The following is a 16,167-nucleotide window of genomic DNA, read 5'->3' as shown; positions in this document are numbered from 1 at the left end:
TAGAAAGTCAGTGTGTTTCTCATTAGATGAATCAAGGTGCCTCATTTCTTCAGGGAGAACATTGTTTTTGATGATCTTTTATAGTCTGCTCATAGTCCTGGTTCAGTGTTTTCAAGATAAGCATCAGGAGTACAATTCATCTCAGATGCCATAACTCCTGTAGCCATGCTTTCAATCTTGCCTTTTTCTTTTCCACTTTCAATGGTCCATGTGATTATATTGGATCACCTACATAACGAGATTTTTCCTACCTTGAAGTTAGCTGATTGAAACCCATCATACCATCTCTGACTTTATTCCTCTTTGCAATGAAACCTACTGTGTTTCATTATTCTACCACTCCCAAGTGAGCCTCCTACTTCATACTTCCACCCCAGAATCCTCCTTCTTAAAATCCTACTCACAAAAATTGCTTAGTCTAGATGCTTCAAGGGAATAAAAAAGGCAAAGAAAAATCTCTTAGTAAATAATCGCACTTTCAAGGATAATGCACAACTTTTAAAATGTTAACAATATGATCAAAAAGTATGAAACACAAGATATCTTTCAACATTTTACACATGAGCAGTTAGAATCCTTAAATAATATGTGTTTGTAAGAGAGAAATTTATAGTCATGAGTACTTAGAAAATAAAAAATTGCCATTTGAAAATATTTATATTGAGCAGACAAAAATAAAAGGCTAAAGACAAAACATGCAATTCTTAAAGAAAGAAAGGTAAAATTCATGAACAGAAAAATTCAAATTTTATTTTTCAATATTGCCAGGGATGTACAGAAGGATAAGTGGTAAAAAAAATAAATAAACAAACCATTAAAAGCTCTTAGAAATGGTAAATAAATAGAATTTCAGACAGCAAGAATTTATTGAATACTGAACATGAATACATCAGTATATTGAACATGAATACATGCATATATATACATATCTCTCTGTGTGTGTGTGTGTGTGTGTGTGTGTGTGTGTGTAGGGGTAGGCAAGAGGGTGACCTGAGTTCAGCCACTGAAAGCTATGTAAAAGTCAACAGAGAAAACACACAACACAAGTTGTCCTATGACCTCTGCCTTGAAACCCCACCACCACACAAACAATAATTATGAATAAAATTCAAATTAGTCAATTATATATGTATACATAATAAATATATCGATAAACATACATCAAAAATAAGCATGCCATTTAAAGAATAAGGGAAAGATGTTTTTAAAGAACTGAATTTGTATTCATATAAAGGAATTTCATTAACAGCATTAGTTAGTTGGAAATAAAAACACGTAAGAAAGCAATAGAATTGAATGCTCAAAATTCTACAAATTTCTATTCTTTGATTAAAATACAAATGCAAATGAGGCAAATATAAACATAAAGACAAAGTGAAAACTAGCAAGCTCAAGGGAAACTGTGGTCAGCCATTGTAGACTGAGCATACATGGTGTATCCCATGTAAGCTTGTGAATTCAAGAAGAAGAAAATATTTATGACATTTTTATGGCAAAAACAAATTGCTTAAAACATGTCTCTAGAAACAAAGATCTTCATTTATTGTTTTTTCTTAACTCCGGAATTTGTATTTCATGGTTACAACATGGAGTAAATAGATGCACAAGAATCTTTTTAAAGATAGATGAAAACAAAAACAAAAAGAACACATATTATTGTTTTGTTTCACATAGAAAAGTTACAGATTGGAGTTTTTTGGGGTGTTTCGTTTGTTTGTTTGTTTGTTTTCTGTTTCTTTAAGACAAGGTTTCTCTGTATAGACAAAGGCTGGCCTAAAACTCACAGAAATCAGCCTGCCTCTGTCTCTGGAGTGCTGGGATTAAAGGCATGAGCCACCATTGCCCAGAACAAGTTGATTTTAACACAAATTGAAAATGACGTCTGATACTTTTAATAATATCCAACAAAAGAAGTGATAAATTTTACAAGAATCAACCAAGAAGGCAGGTTTAAGAAGGACAAAGTAGCTAAACAATTGAAGGTTTATGATAAAACAAAATTTTTGGAAAATATGAAGGTTTTTAAAACTCCTGACTCAAAAACAAAGATTAATAAAGTAGAAAAACATTGTTACTGATGGTATCCCTGTCACTTATAATTCTACCTAAGAAAGAAAAGTAGGATAAATTATACTTACATAAAAACTTCAGAGACTGGCAACATATTCTCCAATTAGAATAAAACAAGTCGATGAATATTTAAATTTAATTAATATTATAAACACACAAAAAAATTTAACCTATTACACAAGTATTTCACTTCCTTGGTTAAATTTATTTCAAGATTTATTTTTTTAGGCTGAGGGGAATGGGATAGTTTCCCTGATTTTTTTTTAGCTGTGCTTTTTGGTGGTATATAGTTGGCAACTGACCGTATGTTAAGTGGTTGTTGGTGGTAAATAGTTGGTTGACAGACTTTGTGTGATAAGTGGCTATTGATGGTATATAGTTAGTGACACATTGTGTGTTTAGTGGTTGTTGTTGGTAAATAGTTGGTGATAGACTTCGTGTGTTAAATGGTTGTTGTTGGTATATACTTGGTAACTGACTTTTCTGTGTTAACTTTGTATCATACTTTGCTTAGTGTGCTTATCAGCTGTAGCAGATATCTGGTGGACTGTTTAAGATCTTTTGTGTATAGAGTCATTTTAGCTGCAAATAAGAATATCTTGACTACTTTCTTTGCCATTTGTATGCTCTTATCTCCTTCTCTTGTCTTATTTCTCTAGCTAAGACTTTGATGGGTTTTACAAACAGAAAACAAAAGAAGAAGATGCAAATTTGAGTGGAAAGGTAGGTTGAGATGGATCTGAGAAGAGGTTGGGGGGTTAACCAAGATAAAAATGATTTGTATAAAAGACTCAAAGAATTAATAAAAATATACTTTAAAAGATTTAGTCTACATAATTAAATAATTATTTATATTAATTAGATCATTAAAAATGATCTAACAAAAATGCATGATTGGTATAAGACTAAATATTTTTAGTTAGCAAAATCACTCCCTAGAATTTTCCCCTAAAACCCAGAAGAGCAACTGTGTTAGGACATTGTTAAAGGCATTAACATTGTATGTCTTAGTAGGTAATGTCTTTGAAATGAGTAAGTGGAAGGTTGTTCACTGTTACTCAGAGCAGAAGCCATCCCTTATGTTTTTACTTTACTTCTCTTTTTTTAGTTTCAAATACATAAATTGGTGAAAATAAAAATTAATGTTTTTGACCACACAAATTTCCTTTCTAGGCTTTGTCTTTAGTAAATCACTTGAAAGCCCTCTCTAGTCTCATGTAAAAATTGGTTATTCTTAGCTCACAATGCAGCTTCTCCTTTTCTTCTTAAAGAGAATGAGAAATATGTTACAGACTTATGAAAAGGTACCTTGGACATTGGAAAAGAGTGTTGTAAGATCAAAACATAAATTCAAAAAGCAATTACAAACATATGTCACATAGATATGAATGCTCCATGTAATAGGATTATGTTATGCTTAGGCTATGGAGCTAATGCAGGGTAGTCAATGATACATTGCTGTTGACTTTATGGGAAATGTTCTTGGAAAGAGTTTGCTTTGGCTGTCAGTCCACCGAGTCCCATATATTTGGCAGACTATTTAAGTTTAAGCTACCAATTTAGGATGATTGTTTTGAACCCAGGATTGTGGCTTTAGAGGAACATACAGAAACACAATGTTTTCAGAGCCAAATAGTTTGAGTTGGCTCTCAGTTTATCTTCCAATGTTTGAATGGTGCAAGATACACAAGAGACACAATATCAATGCAAATGAAACAATTGCAAGCATGCACAAATGGAAGAAAATAGGAAAGCAGGCTAGAGTTTTTCATGAAGCCATACAAACAATTTCTACAAGACCTTCTCTCAGAGCAGCTTGTCCAGTCTAGTCTAACAGTCCTCCAACTTGGAGATATGATGAAGTTTCTGCAGAACTGTATTATTAACCCACAGGCTGAGACAAACCAACTAGTCTTGCAAATTGATAGCCCACAGCAAGGCATAGGAACTATCCACTAAGACAAAAAAGCATGAATCTTCCTAGGTGGATCAATGAATATGAGAGACTCTTACCTTTTAGTAAATACATGGAGAACCCTTTCTCTTATCTGCTTTGTCCTCACACCATAAATGATGGGATTAAGTGAGGGAGGAATGACCAAATAGAGGTTTGCAACAAGAATGTGAATGTAGTGTGGTATGTTGTGTCCAAATCTATGAGTGAGGAAAGAGAAGACTGATGGGATATAAAAAACACAGAGAACAGCAACATGGGAACCACATGTGCTGAGGGCTTTTAACCGTGCATCCTGTGATGGGAGTCGGAACACAGCACGGAGAATGTATCCATATGAAATGCCAATAAGGACCAGGTTCAAAAGAAAGAGAGAGACCACAAAAAGGCCATACACAGCATTGATATGTATGTTTCCACAGGACAATTTTGCAATGCCCATGTGTTCACAATAGGAATGTGCTATTATATGAGCTTGACAAAAGGGTAGGCGGTAAATGAGATAGATCATGGGGCATATAAACAAGGCTGGACGGATCACAACACATATACTGATGCCCATCAGCACCCGAGATGTCAAGATAGTTGTATAGTGTAGTGGAGCACAGATGGCTACATAACGGTCAAAAGCCATGGCCATGAGAACCTCAGCCTCCATGCCAGTGAAGGCATGGATCAAAAACATCTGAGCCACGCATCCACCGAAGTTTATTTCATGGGCATCAAACCAGAATATGCCAAGCATACGGGGAACAGAGGTTGTAGAAAGGGCCAGATCGACTGAAGAAAGGATGGCCAGAAAGTAAAACATGGGTTCTCGGAGAGAACGCTCTGTCTTGATAACTACTAGAATTGTGGTATTTCCCATTAGGGCCACAAGATAAATACAGCAGAAAGGTAGAGAGATCCAGGCATGGATTTCCTCCAGACCTGGGATCCCAATGAGGAAAAATGTGGCTGGGTGGGAAATGCTTCTGTTGTGGGTTGTCATCTTGCACTGGTCAGAAGAGGTGAAGCTCTTCTTCCTGTTGGGAAAAAAATGAGGGAAACTCACACACACACACACACACACACACACACACACACACACACCACAAGAGGGGAGAGACAGATAGAGACAGAGACATACAGAGACACACACAGAGAACACAAAATAATAAGATGATAAAGAGGTAGGGGGAATGGAGGGGTTAGTGCAATTGTTAACAACATGTACAGAGATGAACTCACTTTTACTATGAAATAGAGCCTGTTGCAGCAGATTGTACGCTTACTCATATCTTCAGTTATTTGAATAATCCTGATCATGTTCATAATGCAGTTTTTCATTTACCTCTGAGCATAGGCACTGTGGCAAACTCAATGCAGATTTGTAATAATTAGACACCTCTTCTTCCTTTGAGAAACATTACAGAATGTGATTTGATTCCGGGAACCTTCTCTGTTGCTGGATTTAGTATAGGTAAAGGGAATACACCACAGAGGCGGTAACAAATGCAGTGAGCAAATTACAGTGAACACGAATCTTGGATTCAGACTTATAGGCATGTTAAACCTCAGAATAGAAATTCAGACTTCTCAGTATGGACCATTCTAGAGACACATTTATGAAAACAGATCTTAGCCTGTACTTCTCATATGTCTCTCCAAGTACTGTCTTACCTGCTCAACAGATGTCAGCAGCAGATTCACTGTGGTTTTCTGCAAAACCTCAAACAACATAGTACTCAAACTCCTTTCTGAGAAGTACCTAAAATACACATTTATATTGTTTTTCAAATACTGAAAGGATTTTGTTAAAAATATATCCTATTTAAACCTCAGATTTAGACTCAGCTCTGGGACAGAATCCTCAGAGACTGCTTATGTAATCCTAGATCCTACTCTGAAAACAGAATGACAGTGACAAAAATACCCAAGAATAATTGAAGCTCATTTTCTTATCTGTAGGACTCCTTATCATAAAACACTAAGGATAAAATGAGATAACACCAGCAATTAAGCTAAAATGATAGCTAATAGGTATGAAACTTGTGTTGGTGTGTGTGTGTGTGTGTGTGTGTGTGTGTGTGTGTGTGTGTGTGTGTTTATAGACACATGGCTATGAACTTCAGTATTTATCAGATAACACTATAAAATATTACTATTTTACTCCAAAAGAACAGACAAATGAAATTATAAGACTTGAACATCTCACTGACTCCAGATGACTGCAGTAGAAATTCCATGGCATTCAACTCCATGAAATTACTGTATCTGTATTAGCTTTTGTTAGTTGACACTCATGAATAGATTTAACCTCTTTTTCCTAATAAAGTAACACAATTTCAACCAGTTTGTCTGAAAGATCAGATTTGTTATGTGTTCTACCCACAAATTTCTTGTACACTGCATCCAACCTCTCTACACAGACAGATCTCACACAGTTTTCTTCAAGGTCTAGTCCACTGAGTCTACCTAGTCCTCCACATCCATGCACTGCCACAACCTGACAAATCTAGACTAGTTCCCAAATCCAGTGCCCTGTGCTAGTCAAGCCATCACTGCATATACTGTAACACATTTCTAGGTTTCAGTCAGGAAATTTCCTATCAACCCCAATCTTTCCGCATTCAATCTTTTCACCACACCAGATCTACACCTATGCTCTAGGTTTTGACCAGGAAGCATATCTTACAACACTAACCCTATCCTCTCTGCCCACCTTACTTCATTCCACACAAGTCATACCCAATCTCTGGCCTACCCTACTTACATAGTCTCTCTTCTGCCACAACTTGCTCTGTATATATCAGATTTAGAATTAACAAAAGAAGTCAACATTCCCAGACATCATTGCAAGACTCCAAACAATGTGAAATATCAAGCCACCATCTTCTCTAGAAAATCTATCAGTCCTATATAAATGCTTGCAAATGAGAATTACCTAGATGAACTATAGGACATAGAATGTAAAAGAACAACAATAAACTTCATCAAAGAATTCAAGGTCAAAGGAGACACAGTTCAGTGAAATTAAGGCAGGAGAATGTGAAGAGAATAAATGCCTGAGAGATGTCCAGGGAAACACAAATATGAGGCTGGTGTAAATGGCAAGACAATGCAGGATTTTAGAATAAAATTCAATAAGGTGATAAGATGACTCTAGCTGAAATAAAGATGGAATTGGAAAACAATAGTTCAACTAGAAAACTCATAGGAAAAACTTACAATGAATCAAGCAGAATGTAGGATATCAAATAAACAAAGAATATGAAAAAAATTAAAACACAGGATAGACTATCCAGGAAATGTAGGACACCACAATGAAACCAAAACTTTGAACAGGCATAGATGACAGAAAAGAATTCAAAGTCAATGCCGTACACCAGATCCTCAACAAAATCATAGAAGAAAACTACCCTAAACCAAGGAAAGACATGCCCAACATATACACACAGAATCACATAGAACACCCTCATGGTATATTATACTTAAAACATTAAATATACAGAACTATGAGAATGTGTTGAAAGCTGCAAAAGAAAAAAATGAAAGTAACATCCTAAGTAAAATCCAACAGAAAAACAACTAAGAGCTTTGAGCAATGCATTCCAAGTCCTAAAGCTTACAAAAATCAACCTAGAATAGCATACCAGGCAAAACTTTGCCATGATTGAAAGAGAAAAAAAAATGCATTACATAAACAGCATTGTTTGGAGACTTCATTAGGATTGCCTTCATACATTTTAGGAAGTTTTCACTGCACTTGATTTCCATGTGACGCCACAAATGTCCTCCAATTCTAGCTATTTCTCCTGCAACCCGTCCATCAACCTCTTCTCACTCCTTCCACACCTGCTTCTTCTGTTTCTACCATTGCCCCCACAACCCCTACTCAGCCCATAAAATCTACTCTATTCCACCCCAGAAATATCTATGTGTCTCCCACCCTCAGTTCCTTCATGTATACCTAGCCTCTCTAGGTATGCAAATTGTAAGTTTTAATATCATTTATTTAATGGCTAATATTCATATCTAAGTAAATGCATACCATATTTATTTGGGGGGTTTCACCTCACTAAAGATGATTTTTTCTAGTTCTGTCAATTTGCCTGAACGTTTCATGGTGTCATTTTTAGAGCTATTAATACCCTAATGTATAAATACCATATTTTAATACATTTTTTGTTGAGAAATATATAGGTTGTTTTTCAGTTTCTGGCTATTATGAATAGAGCAGCAAGAGTGGTATAGCTGGATATTGAGATAAATCAACTCCTGTTCTCCTGAGGAGTCACTATAATGATTTCCATAATGGCTGTACAAGCTTGCCCTCCCACCAGCAATGCAGGAGTGTTCCTTTTATTCCACAGTTTTGACAACTTGAGTTATAACCTCTTTTATTTTTATTTTTTCCACAAAATTTATGACAAATATTTTATTTTTAATTTTGTTATTCATATTTTTATTATTTTTGTGTTTAAATTTTACATATCAGCCATGGGTTCCCCTGTCCTTCCCCCTCCCGCCCCAGACCCCACCTTCTCCCCAGTCCCTCCCCTCCATTCCCATCTCCTCCAGGGCCAAGACTCACTTGGGGTTTCAGCTCAACCAGGTAGATTCAGTACAAGCTGTTCCTGTCCCCTCCTTCCAGGTTGAGCAAAGTGTCCCTGCATATGCCCCAGGCTCCAAACAGCCAGCTCATGCACCAAAGACAAGTCTGGGTCCTACTGCCTGGGTACCTCCCAAACAGTTCAAGCTATTCAATTGTCTCAGTTATCCAGAAGGCCTGATCCAGTTGGGGGCTCCACAGCTTTTGGTTCATAATTCATGTGTTTCAAGATATCCTGGGCTTTTGGAGTTTTTGTTTTTGTTGTGTTTTTTTTGTTTGTTTGTTTTTTGTTTTCACATGAAGCTGAGAATTGTCTTCTCAAGGTCTGTAAAGAATTATGTTGGAATTTTGATGAGGATTGCATTGAATCTGTAGATTGCTTTTGATAGGATGGTCATTTTTATTTTGTTAATCCTTCAGATTCATGAGCATAAGAGATCTTTCCATCTTCGCTATTTTCCTTGATTTCTTTCTTCAAGTTTATCTTTCTTGAAAGAAAAAGTCTTTCTTCAAGACTTAAAGTTTTTATCACACAAGTCTTTGACTTCATCAGTTTGATTTACCTCAAGATGTTTTATATTGTTTGAGCCTATTGTAAAAGGTGTTGTTTCCTTGATTTCTCAGTCCATTTGTCATTTGTATATATGAGGGCTACTGGTTTTTATGATTTAATTTTTTTACTCAGCTACTTTGCTTAACATGTTTATCAGCTGTAGGAGTTCCCCAATTGAATTTTTAGGGTCCCTTATGTATAGTATCACATAGGCTGCAAATAAAGACTTTGATTTCTTCCTTTCCAATTTGTATCCCCTTGATATCTTCAGTTGTCTTGTTCTAGCTAGAATTTCAAGTACTACATATTGAATAGGTATGGAAAAAGAATGGATGACCTTGTCTTTTTACTGATTATAGAAGATTTTACCTTGAGCTTTTCTATATTAAGTTGTTGTTGGCTATGGGATTCCTGTAAACTGCCTTTATTAGTTTTAGGTATGTCCCTTGTATCTCTAATCTCTCCAGGACTGTTAACATAAAAGGGTGTTAGACTTTTTAAAAGGCCTTTTCTGCACCTAATAAGATGATGATGTGGTTTTGTCTTTCATTTTGTTTATATGGTGAATTACATTTTTTTGTTTTGTTCTAGGTAGCGTTTTTCTGTGTATCTTTGGAACCTATCCTAAAACTCATGCAGTAGACCAAGCTGGTCTCAAACCCATAAAGATCTGCCTGCTTCTGCCTCCTAAGTGCTAGAATTAAAGGCATGAGTCACCACCACCCAGCATGAATTACATTTTTTTGATTTGGTCATATTTAACCATCCATGCATCTATAGGATGAAGCCTGCTTGAACATGGTGGATGATCTTTTTGATGTGTTCTTGAATTCAGTTTGCAAGTATTTTATTGAGTATCTTTGCATCTATGTTTATAAGTAAAATTGGTCTGTAATTCTCTTTCTTTGTTGAATTTTCATGTGGTTTGGGTATCATGGTAACTGTAGTCTCATAAAATGAATGGGACAAAGTTCTTTCTGTTTCTATTTAGTGGAATAATTTGAGGAGTATTGGTGTTAACTCTTCTTTGAAAGTCTGGTAGAAATCTGTACTAAATCAATCTGGCCCTGGACATTTTTGTTTGGGAGACTTTTAATGACTGCTTCTATCTCACTAGGGGAGTTATGGGTCCATTTAAATTGTTTATTTGATCTTGACTTAAGTTGTAAGTGGTATCTATAGAAAAAAATATCCTTTTTTTTAGATTTTTCCAATTCAGTAAAATAGGGTTTTATAGTAAGACCTTATGATTCTCTAGATTTCCTCAATGTGTATTGTTATGCCCCCCTTTATTTTCTGATTTTGTTGATTTGTATATTTTCTCTCTGCCTTTTAGTTAATTTTGATAAGCTTTGTTAATCTTGATTATTTTTTCAAAGAATCAACTCTTTATTTCATTGATTCTTGTATTGTTCTCTTTGCTTCTATTTGATTGGTTTCAACCCTGAGTTTCTTTGTTTTTTTTTCCTTGCCATCTACTCCTTTTGTGTGTAATTTTTCTTTGTGTCCTGGAGATTTCATGTATGCTGTTAAGTTGCTAATATGAGTTCTCTCTAGTTTTTTCATATAAGCACTTAGGACTATGAATTTACCTCCTAGAATTGCTTTCATTGTGTCCCATAAATTTGGGTATGTTGTGTATTCATTTTCATTCAGTTATAAGAGGTCTTTAATTTCCTTCCCAGCAAGGTAGCTGGGCCCCACCCCCAACCTTGGTGGGACTCCACTGCTCTGCTGCAGTCCCCACCTGCTCCCAAGCTGTGCTCCCACTCCCACTATCTGCTGGATGCTGTCCAACTAAAACTTACTCTGCTACCCAACCCCAAGCACCTGAATACCCTCCCTATGGCCAGCCCTCATCAGACTACCTAGGCATAGGTGCAATCCAGACTAGTTGGAAAAGAAGCAGACTACACAGGTACAGGTGCAAATAACAACAGTTGAAAGAACTGGCACAGACACAAGCTACACTAGTTGGAAGAAAAGATGATTGAACACTGGTGTAGGAATACATTGAACAACTGAAAGAGCAATATGGCATCACTAGAACACAATGATGCTACCGTAGCAAAATCTAAACATTCCAATGCAGCTGAAACATAACCTCCCCCCCCCCCCCAAAAAAAAAAACCCAGGGCCAGATGATATCATAATTCTACCAGAATTTCAAAAGAGAACTAATACCAATACCCCTCAAATTGTTCTGCACCAAAGAAACAGAAGGAACATTGTCAAATTCTTTTATCAGGCCACAGTTATCTTGATACCTAATCCATACAAAGATGTAACAAAGAAAGAGAATTACAGACCAATCTCCCTTGTGAATATTGATGCAAAAAATATTCAATAAAACACTGGCAAACCAAACCCAAGAACACATAAAAAATCATCCACCATTATCAAGTAGACTTCATCCCAGAGGTGCATGGATGGTTCAACATATAAAAATCTTTCAATGTAATCCACCATATAAACAATCTCAAAGGAAAAAAAACACATGATCATCTCATTAAATGGTGAAAAAGCCTTTGACAAAATCCATCACCCCTTCATGATAAAGGTCTTGGAGAGATCAGGAATACAAGGAACATACCTAAATGTAATAAAGGCAATATACAGGAAACCAACAGCCAATATCAAATTAAAAGGAGAGAAACTCCAAGTGAGTCCACTAAAATCAGGGACAAGACAAGGCTTTCCACTCTCTCAATATCTATTCAACATAGTACTCAAAGTTTTAGTTAGAGCAATAAGACAACAAAAGATCAAGGGGATATAAATTGGAAAGGAAGAAGTCAGACTTTCTCTATTTGCAGATGATATGATAGTATATATGTGACCCCCAAAATTCTTCCAGGGAACTCTTACAGCTTATAAACACCTTCAGTAAGGTGGCCGGATACAAGGTTAACTACACAAAATCAGTAGTCCTCCTATATACAAATAATAAATGGGCTAAGAAAGAAATCAGAGAAACAACACCCTTTACAATAGCCTCAAATAATATAAAATATCTTAAAAACCAAATAAGTGAAAGAGCTATATTACAAGAATTTTAAGTCTTTGAAGAAAGAGTTTGAGAAAGAGATCAGATAATGGAAAGATCTTCCATGCTCATGGATAGGTAGGATTATCATAATAAAAATAGTATTCTTACGAAAAGCAATCTACAGATTTAATGCAATACTCATCAAAATCTCAACACAATTCTTCACAGACTTCCATATCAACTTGATATGAAAAAACAAACAAACAAATAAAATCCAGTATAGCTAAAACAATCCTGTATAATAATGAACTTCTCGAGGTATCACCATCCCTGACTTCAAGCTATACTAATAAAAAAAAGTTTGGTATTGGCATAAAAACAGACACACTGATCAATGGAATCGAATCAAAGACCCTGACATAAATCCACACAACTATGAACACCTGATTTTGACAAAGAGGCCAAAAATATACAATGGAAAAAAGAAAGCATCTTCAACAAATGGTGTTGGCATAACTGGATGGTGACATGTAGAACAATGCAAACAGATCTATATCTATTGCCCTGCACAAAACTCAAGTCCAAGCAGATCAAAGAGCTCAACATATACCCAGTTATATTGAAGCGGATAGAAAAGAAAGTGAGAAGTAGCCTTGAACACACTGGCACAGGAGACTACTTCCTGAATATAATTACACTAGCACAGATACTGAAATCTACAATTAATAAATGGGACCTCCTGAAACTGAAAAGCTTCTATAAGACAAAGAACACTATCAATAAGACCAAATGGCAGCCTACAGAATTATAAAAGATCTTCACCAATCCCACATCTGACAGAGGTCTGATCTCCAAAATATATAAAGAACTCAAGAAACTAAAAATCAAAATACCAAATAATCCAATTAAAATGGGGTACAGATCCAAACAGAGAATTCTCAATTGAAGGATCTCAAATGGCCAAAAAGACACTTAAAGACATGTTCAACATCCTTGGTTATCAGGGAAATGCAAGTATAAACAACTCTGGGTAGAAGAGAAGGACAGAGGATGGGAACAGGAGGGAGGAGAAGTGGAGGGAAGGGGAGGTAGGATTGATATGTAAAATGAAAAAAAAAAACTTTTTTAGAAAAATATTTTTTAATTAAAAAAAGAACACTTCTAAAAAATGAAAAGTGTTTGGGAAAATGGTATGTGTGCAGAAGAGAACAGAAGGAGAAACAAATTGAACCAGAGAATTACTTGTTAAGCTTCTGGGAATAATTGTATCAGGCTATCAAGTTTTACGTATGACTCTAATTATTTTGAATAGGCCATAAAAAGATAGGGAGATGGCTCAGCATATAAATGTATTCACCAAGCCTGACCGCCTGAGTTCCCCAAAGACCTAAACAATGGAATGAATGAACAGATTCCCAAGAGCTGTGTTTTGACTACCACATGCCACCTTGACATTCAAGCACAAACACACCAACATTGTAAACATACACATACATTAAGTAAAATAAATAAAAGAACAAGTCCTCAATATATGTTTGGAGCTATAAATACATTTTAGGTAATAGAAACAATTTTAGTATATATAACATGAGTACTGAGACTATATGTGTTATTAATATAGACTATTCCCTTATAGCATATAAGAATGCAAGTATCATAAATAAATTATGAAATTCCAAATTTCAGTTCACCAAACTGCAGCAAATAGCACAAAGACATTTAAAAAATATATTCAAAAACCCAAAAGAGTCTATAGATAGGGTCAAAGCATATACTGACAGAAAAAAATCAGGGCTGCTTCATTAAACATAACAAATTTTCCTCATTAATATTTAGATGTTATACAGTCTCATCAAATTGTTATTTCATATGACTCAATAATTTTCTATGCAATTGTTATGGTAATTATTAAAACAGCACATTAAAGATTATAATTTGGATCTAGACATCAGAGAAATGCCAATAAAACTACATTGTGATTCAATCTAATGTCAGTCATGACAGCAGACATTCAGACACAAACAAGAAATGCTGGCCAGGCTCTGGACAAAGGGAAAGACTGATACACTGCTGGTGAGAATATAAACTAGTCAATCCACTATGGAAGTCAAGGAGTATTTCTATCAAAAACTATAAATAATCTTTCATATGACTCAGAGGTAATACTCCCTGGCAGCCACCCAAAGAACTCTAGGTCAATATATCAAAGATATTCTCATATGAGTATTTATTATAGCAATTTCCATAACAGGAAAATTGTGGAGCCAAGCATGGTGTTCAACAGGAGACTAGATAAGGAAAATGTGTTATATATGCACAAGGAATAATATATATATGCAAGATGAAGGATGAGATCATGCCCATTTGCAGGAAAATGGAATCCTCTGGAAATAACCATATAAGTGAATCAAGTCAATCCCAGAAAGATAAATATCAAATGTTTTCTCTCATTAATAGTTCCTAGATTCTATATACATAAAGTTATATATGCTTATATAATATCAAAGTTGAAACAGAGCAGTCTAGGAGATGAATAATAGGAAGGGAAGAAAAAGAAGGGGACAGGGCACTATCAGAGGATTATGCACAATACACACATGTATGAATGTTTTATTTAAGAGTTCTTCTGAGACTTAAGCAATCCTGCTGGGAATCAGGCTGCAGAAAGTTGGAGTCTGCCTGACCACTTTGCTTCTGGATTCTGCTGTTACTGAGATGTTGGCTTTAAGTATTCATATGCAGCTTTCTGATCTCAAATTTCAAACCCCCAATGGTTTCTCTTTCTGATCCCATGGAGAAGCTGTTATCCTTCTCTGCCAATAGGGGTCAGAAGCAGCTGGAAGACATCCATAATGAGTTCAAATGGAAAAGCTATAAAACACAAGAGAACAGGGCTTCCTCAAAGACTCACCTAGGTCCACACAGAATGCCCAGTGAGGTATGGAAAGCACAGTAACTTTGAATGTGTCATGGGTGAACAACTGGCTGGAGGAGGGAGTGAGGGTTCTACTGAGAGCAGCCAGTTGCTTAAGCAGACTTGTGTAAAATTTCTTTGAATTGCTGAACCCCTTTGGGTTTATGGTTCCCATCCAGGCTACATTGGTGATAAAAGCAATGGTAGCTATTCTTTGATACCTTTGATAGAAACTGAGAGGGGCCTACAAATTTTCCTAAGAATGAATGGCACATGGCTTTTTCTGTGTACTAAGTATGTTAGAAGACTGATGAAGAATAGGAATAAGCTGTATCAGTGCATGCACTGAGCAGACTTCATACATCTATGATGTTTAAGCAATGTTTCCTTGTTCTCAAAGCATTCTGACATCCATTGTGTCATTTTTTAATTTGCTATCCTGCTCTATATTGTTTTAGATATAATGTAGAGACTGAAGTTTTGTAATTGTTTGATTTAAAATCACAGGTTTACAACTTCACGGTATAACAGCTTTGAAAAGGCTAACTGTAGCTACTTACTATGTGGCTTTTCAATACTATAATTTTCCCAGTTTTTTGTATTGACCAGTATAGATTATTATTCATAAATGTCATTTCCTAGAGTTACCTGTGTCATAAGTAGGATTGCCAACCACCAAATAATAAAACTGAGAATGAAATGAGATGGCAGCAAAGTAGTTTCATTAATGGTAAAAGGTGGGTCAGGGATTCAGGATTTACCAGCATCATACATCAATGATTTTATTCTTCTCCAAAAGATTATCAAAATATCTTCTATGTTACTAAAATTTTCCATCAGGAAGTCAGGAAAAAACAATAAGAGAATTACAGAATTTAACTATGTTGGAAATCAATCCTTCAACATATCATAAATTTAGTGCTAAGATCAAGAAATTGTTATTGCAACACAGTGTCTGATTCCTTCAGGAGGTGCATGGTTCATAATTCTAAATTACTACTTACCTTACAATTATATTGAAATTACGTGCTCTCCTACTTGTCGTTTTTCCCGTATTGATTCATTAAAAAATGGCAAAGGAACAGTATCATTT

The 16,167-nt window shown here is 35.5% G+C and overlaps 1 protein-coding gene across 1 annotated transcript; it reads right to left on the bottom strand.

Moving 5' to 3' along the window:
- Window positions 1-4,079: 4,079 nt before the first annotated feature.
- On the bottom strand, window positions 4,080-5,015 carry LOC118569037 (olfactory receptor 52J3). The gene has a single exon (XM_036166707.1). It carries the CDS (start codon window positions 5,013-5,015, stop codon window positions 4,080-4,082), a length of 936 nt encoding a protein of 311 aa, XP_036022600.1.
- Window positions 5,016-16,167: the final 11,152 nt, after the last annotated feature.

This window comes from Onychomys torridus, chromosome 1, assembly GCF_903995425.1.
Source record: "Onychomys torridus chromosome 1, mOncTor1.1, whole genome shotgun sequence".
Classification (NCBI taxonomy): Eukaryota; Metazoa; Chordata; class Mammalia; order Rodentia; family Cricetidae; genus Onychomys; species Onychomys torridus.
The sequence above is the reverse complement of the archived record's forward strand: the minus strand, read 5'-3'. Positions and strand labels throughout refer to the sequence as shown.

Excerpts from the sequence above, each read along its gene's own strand:
- LOC118569037 (XM_036166707.1), bottom strand. The coding sequence starts at position 5,015 with ATGACAACCCACAACAGAAGCATTTCCCACCCAGCCACATTTTTCCTC.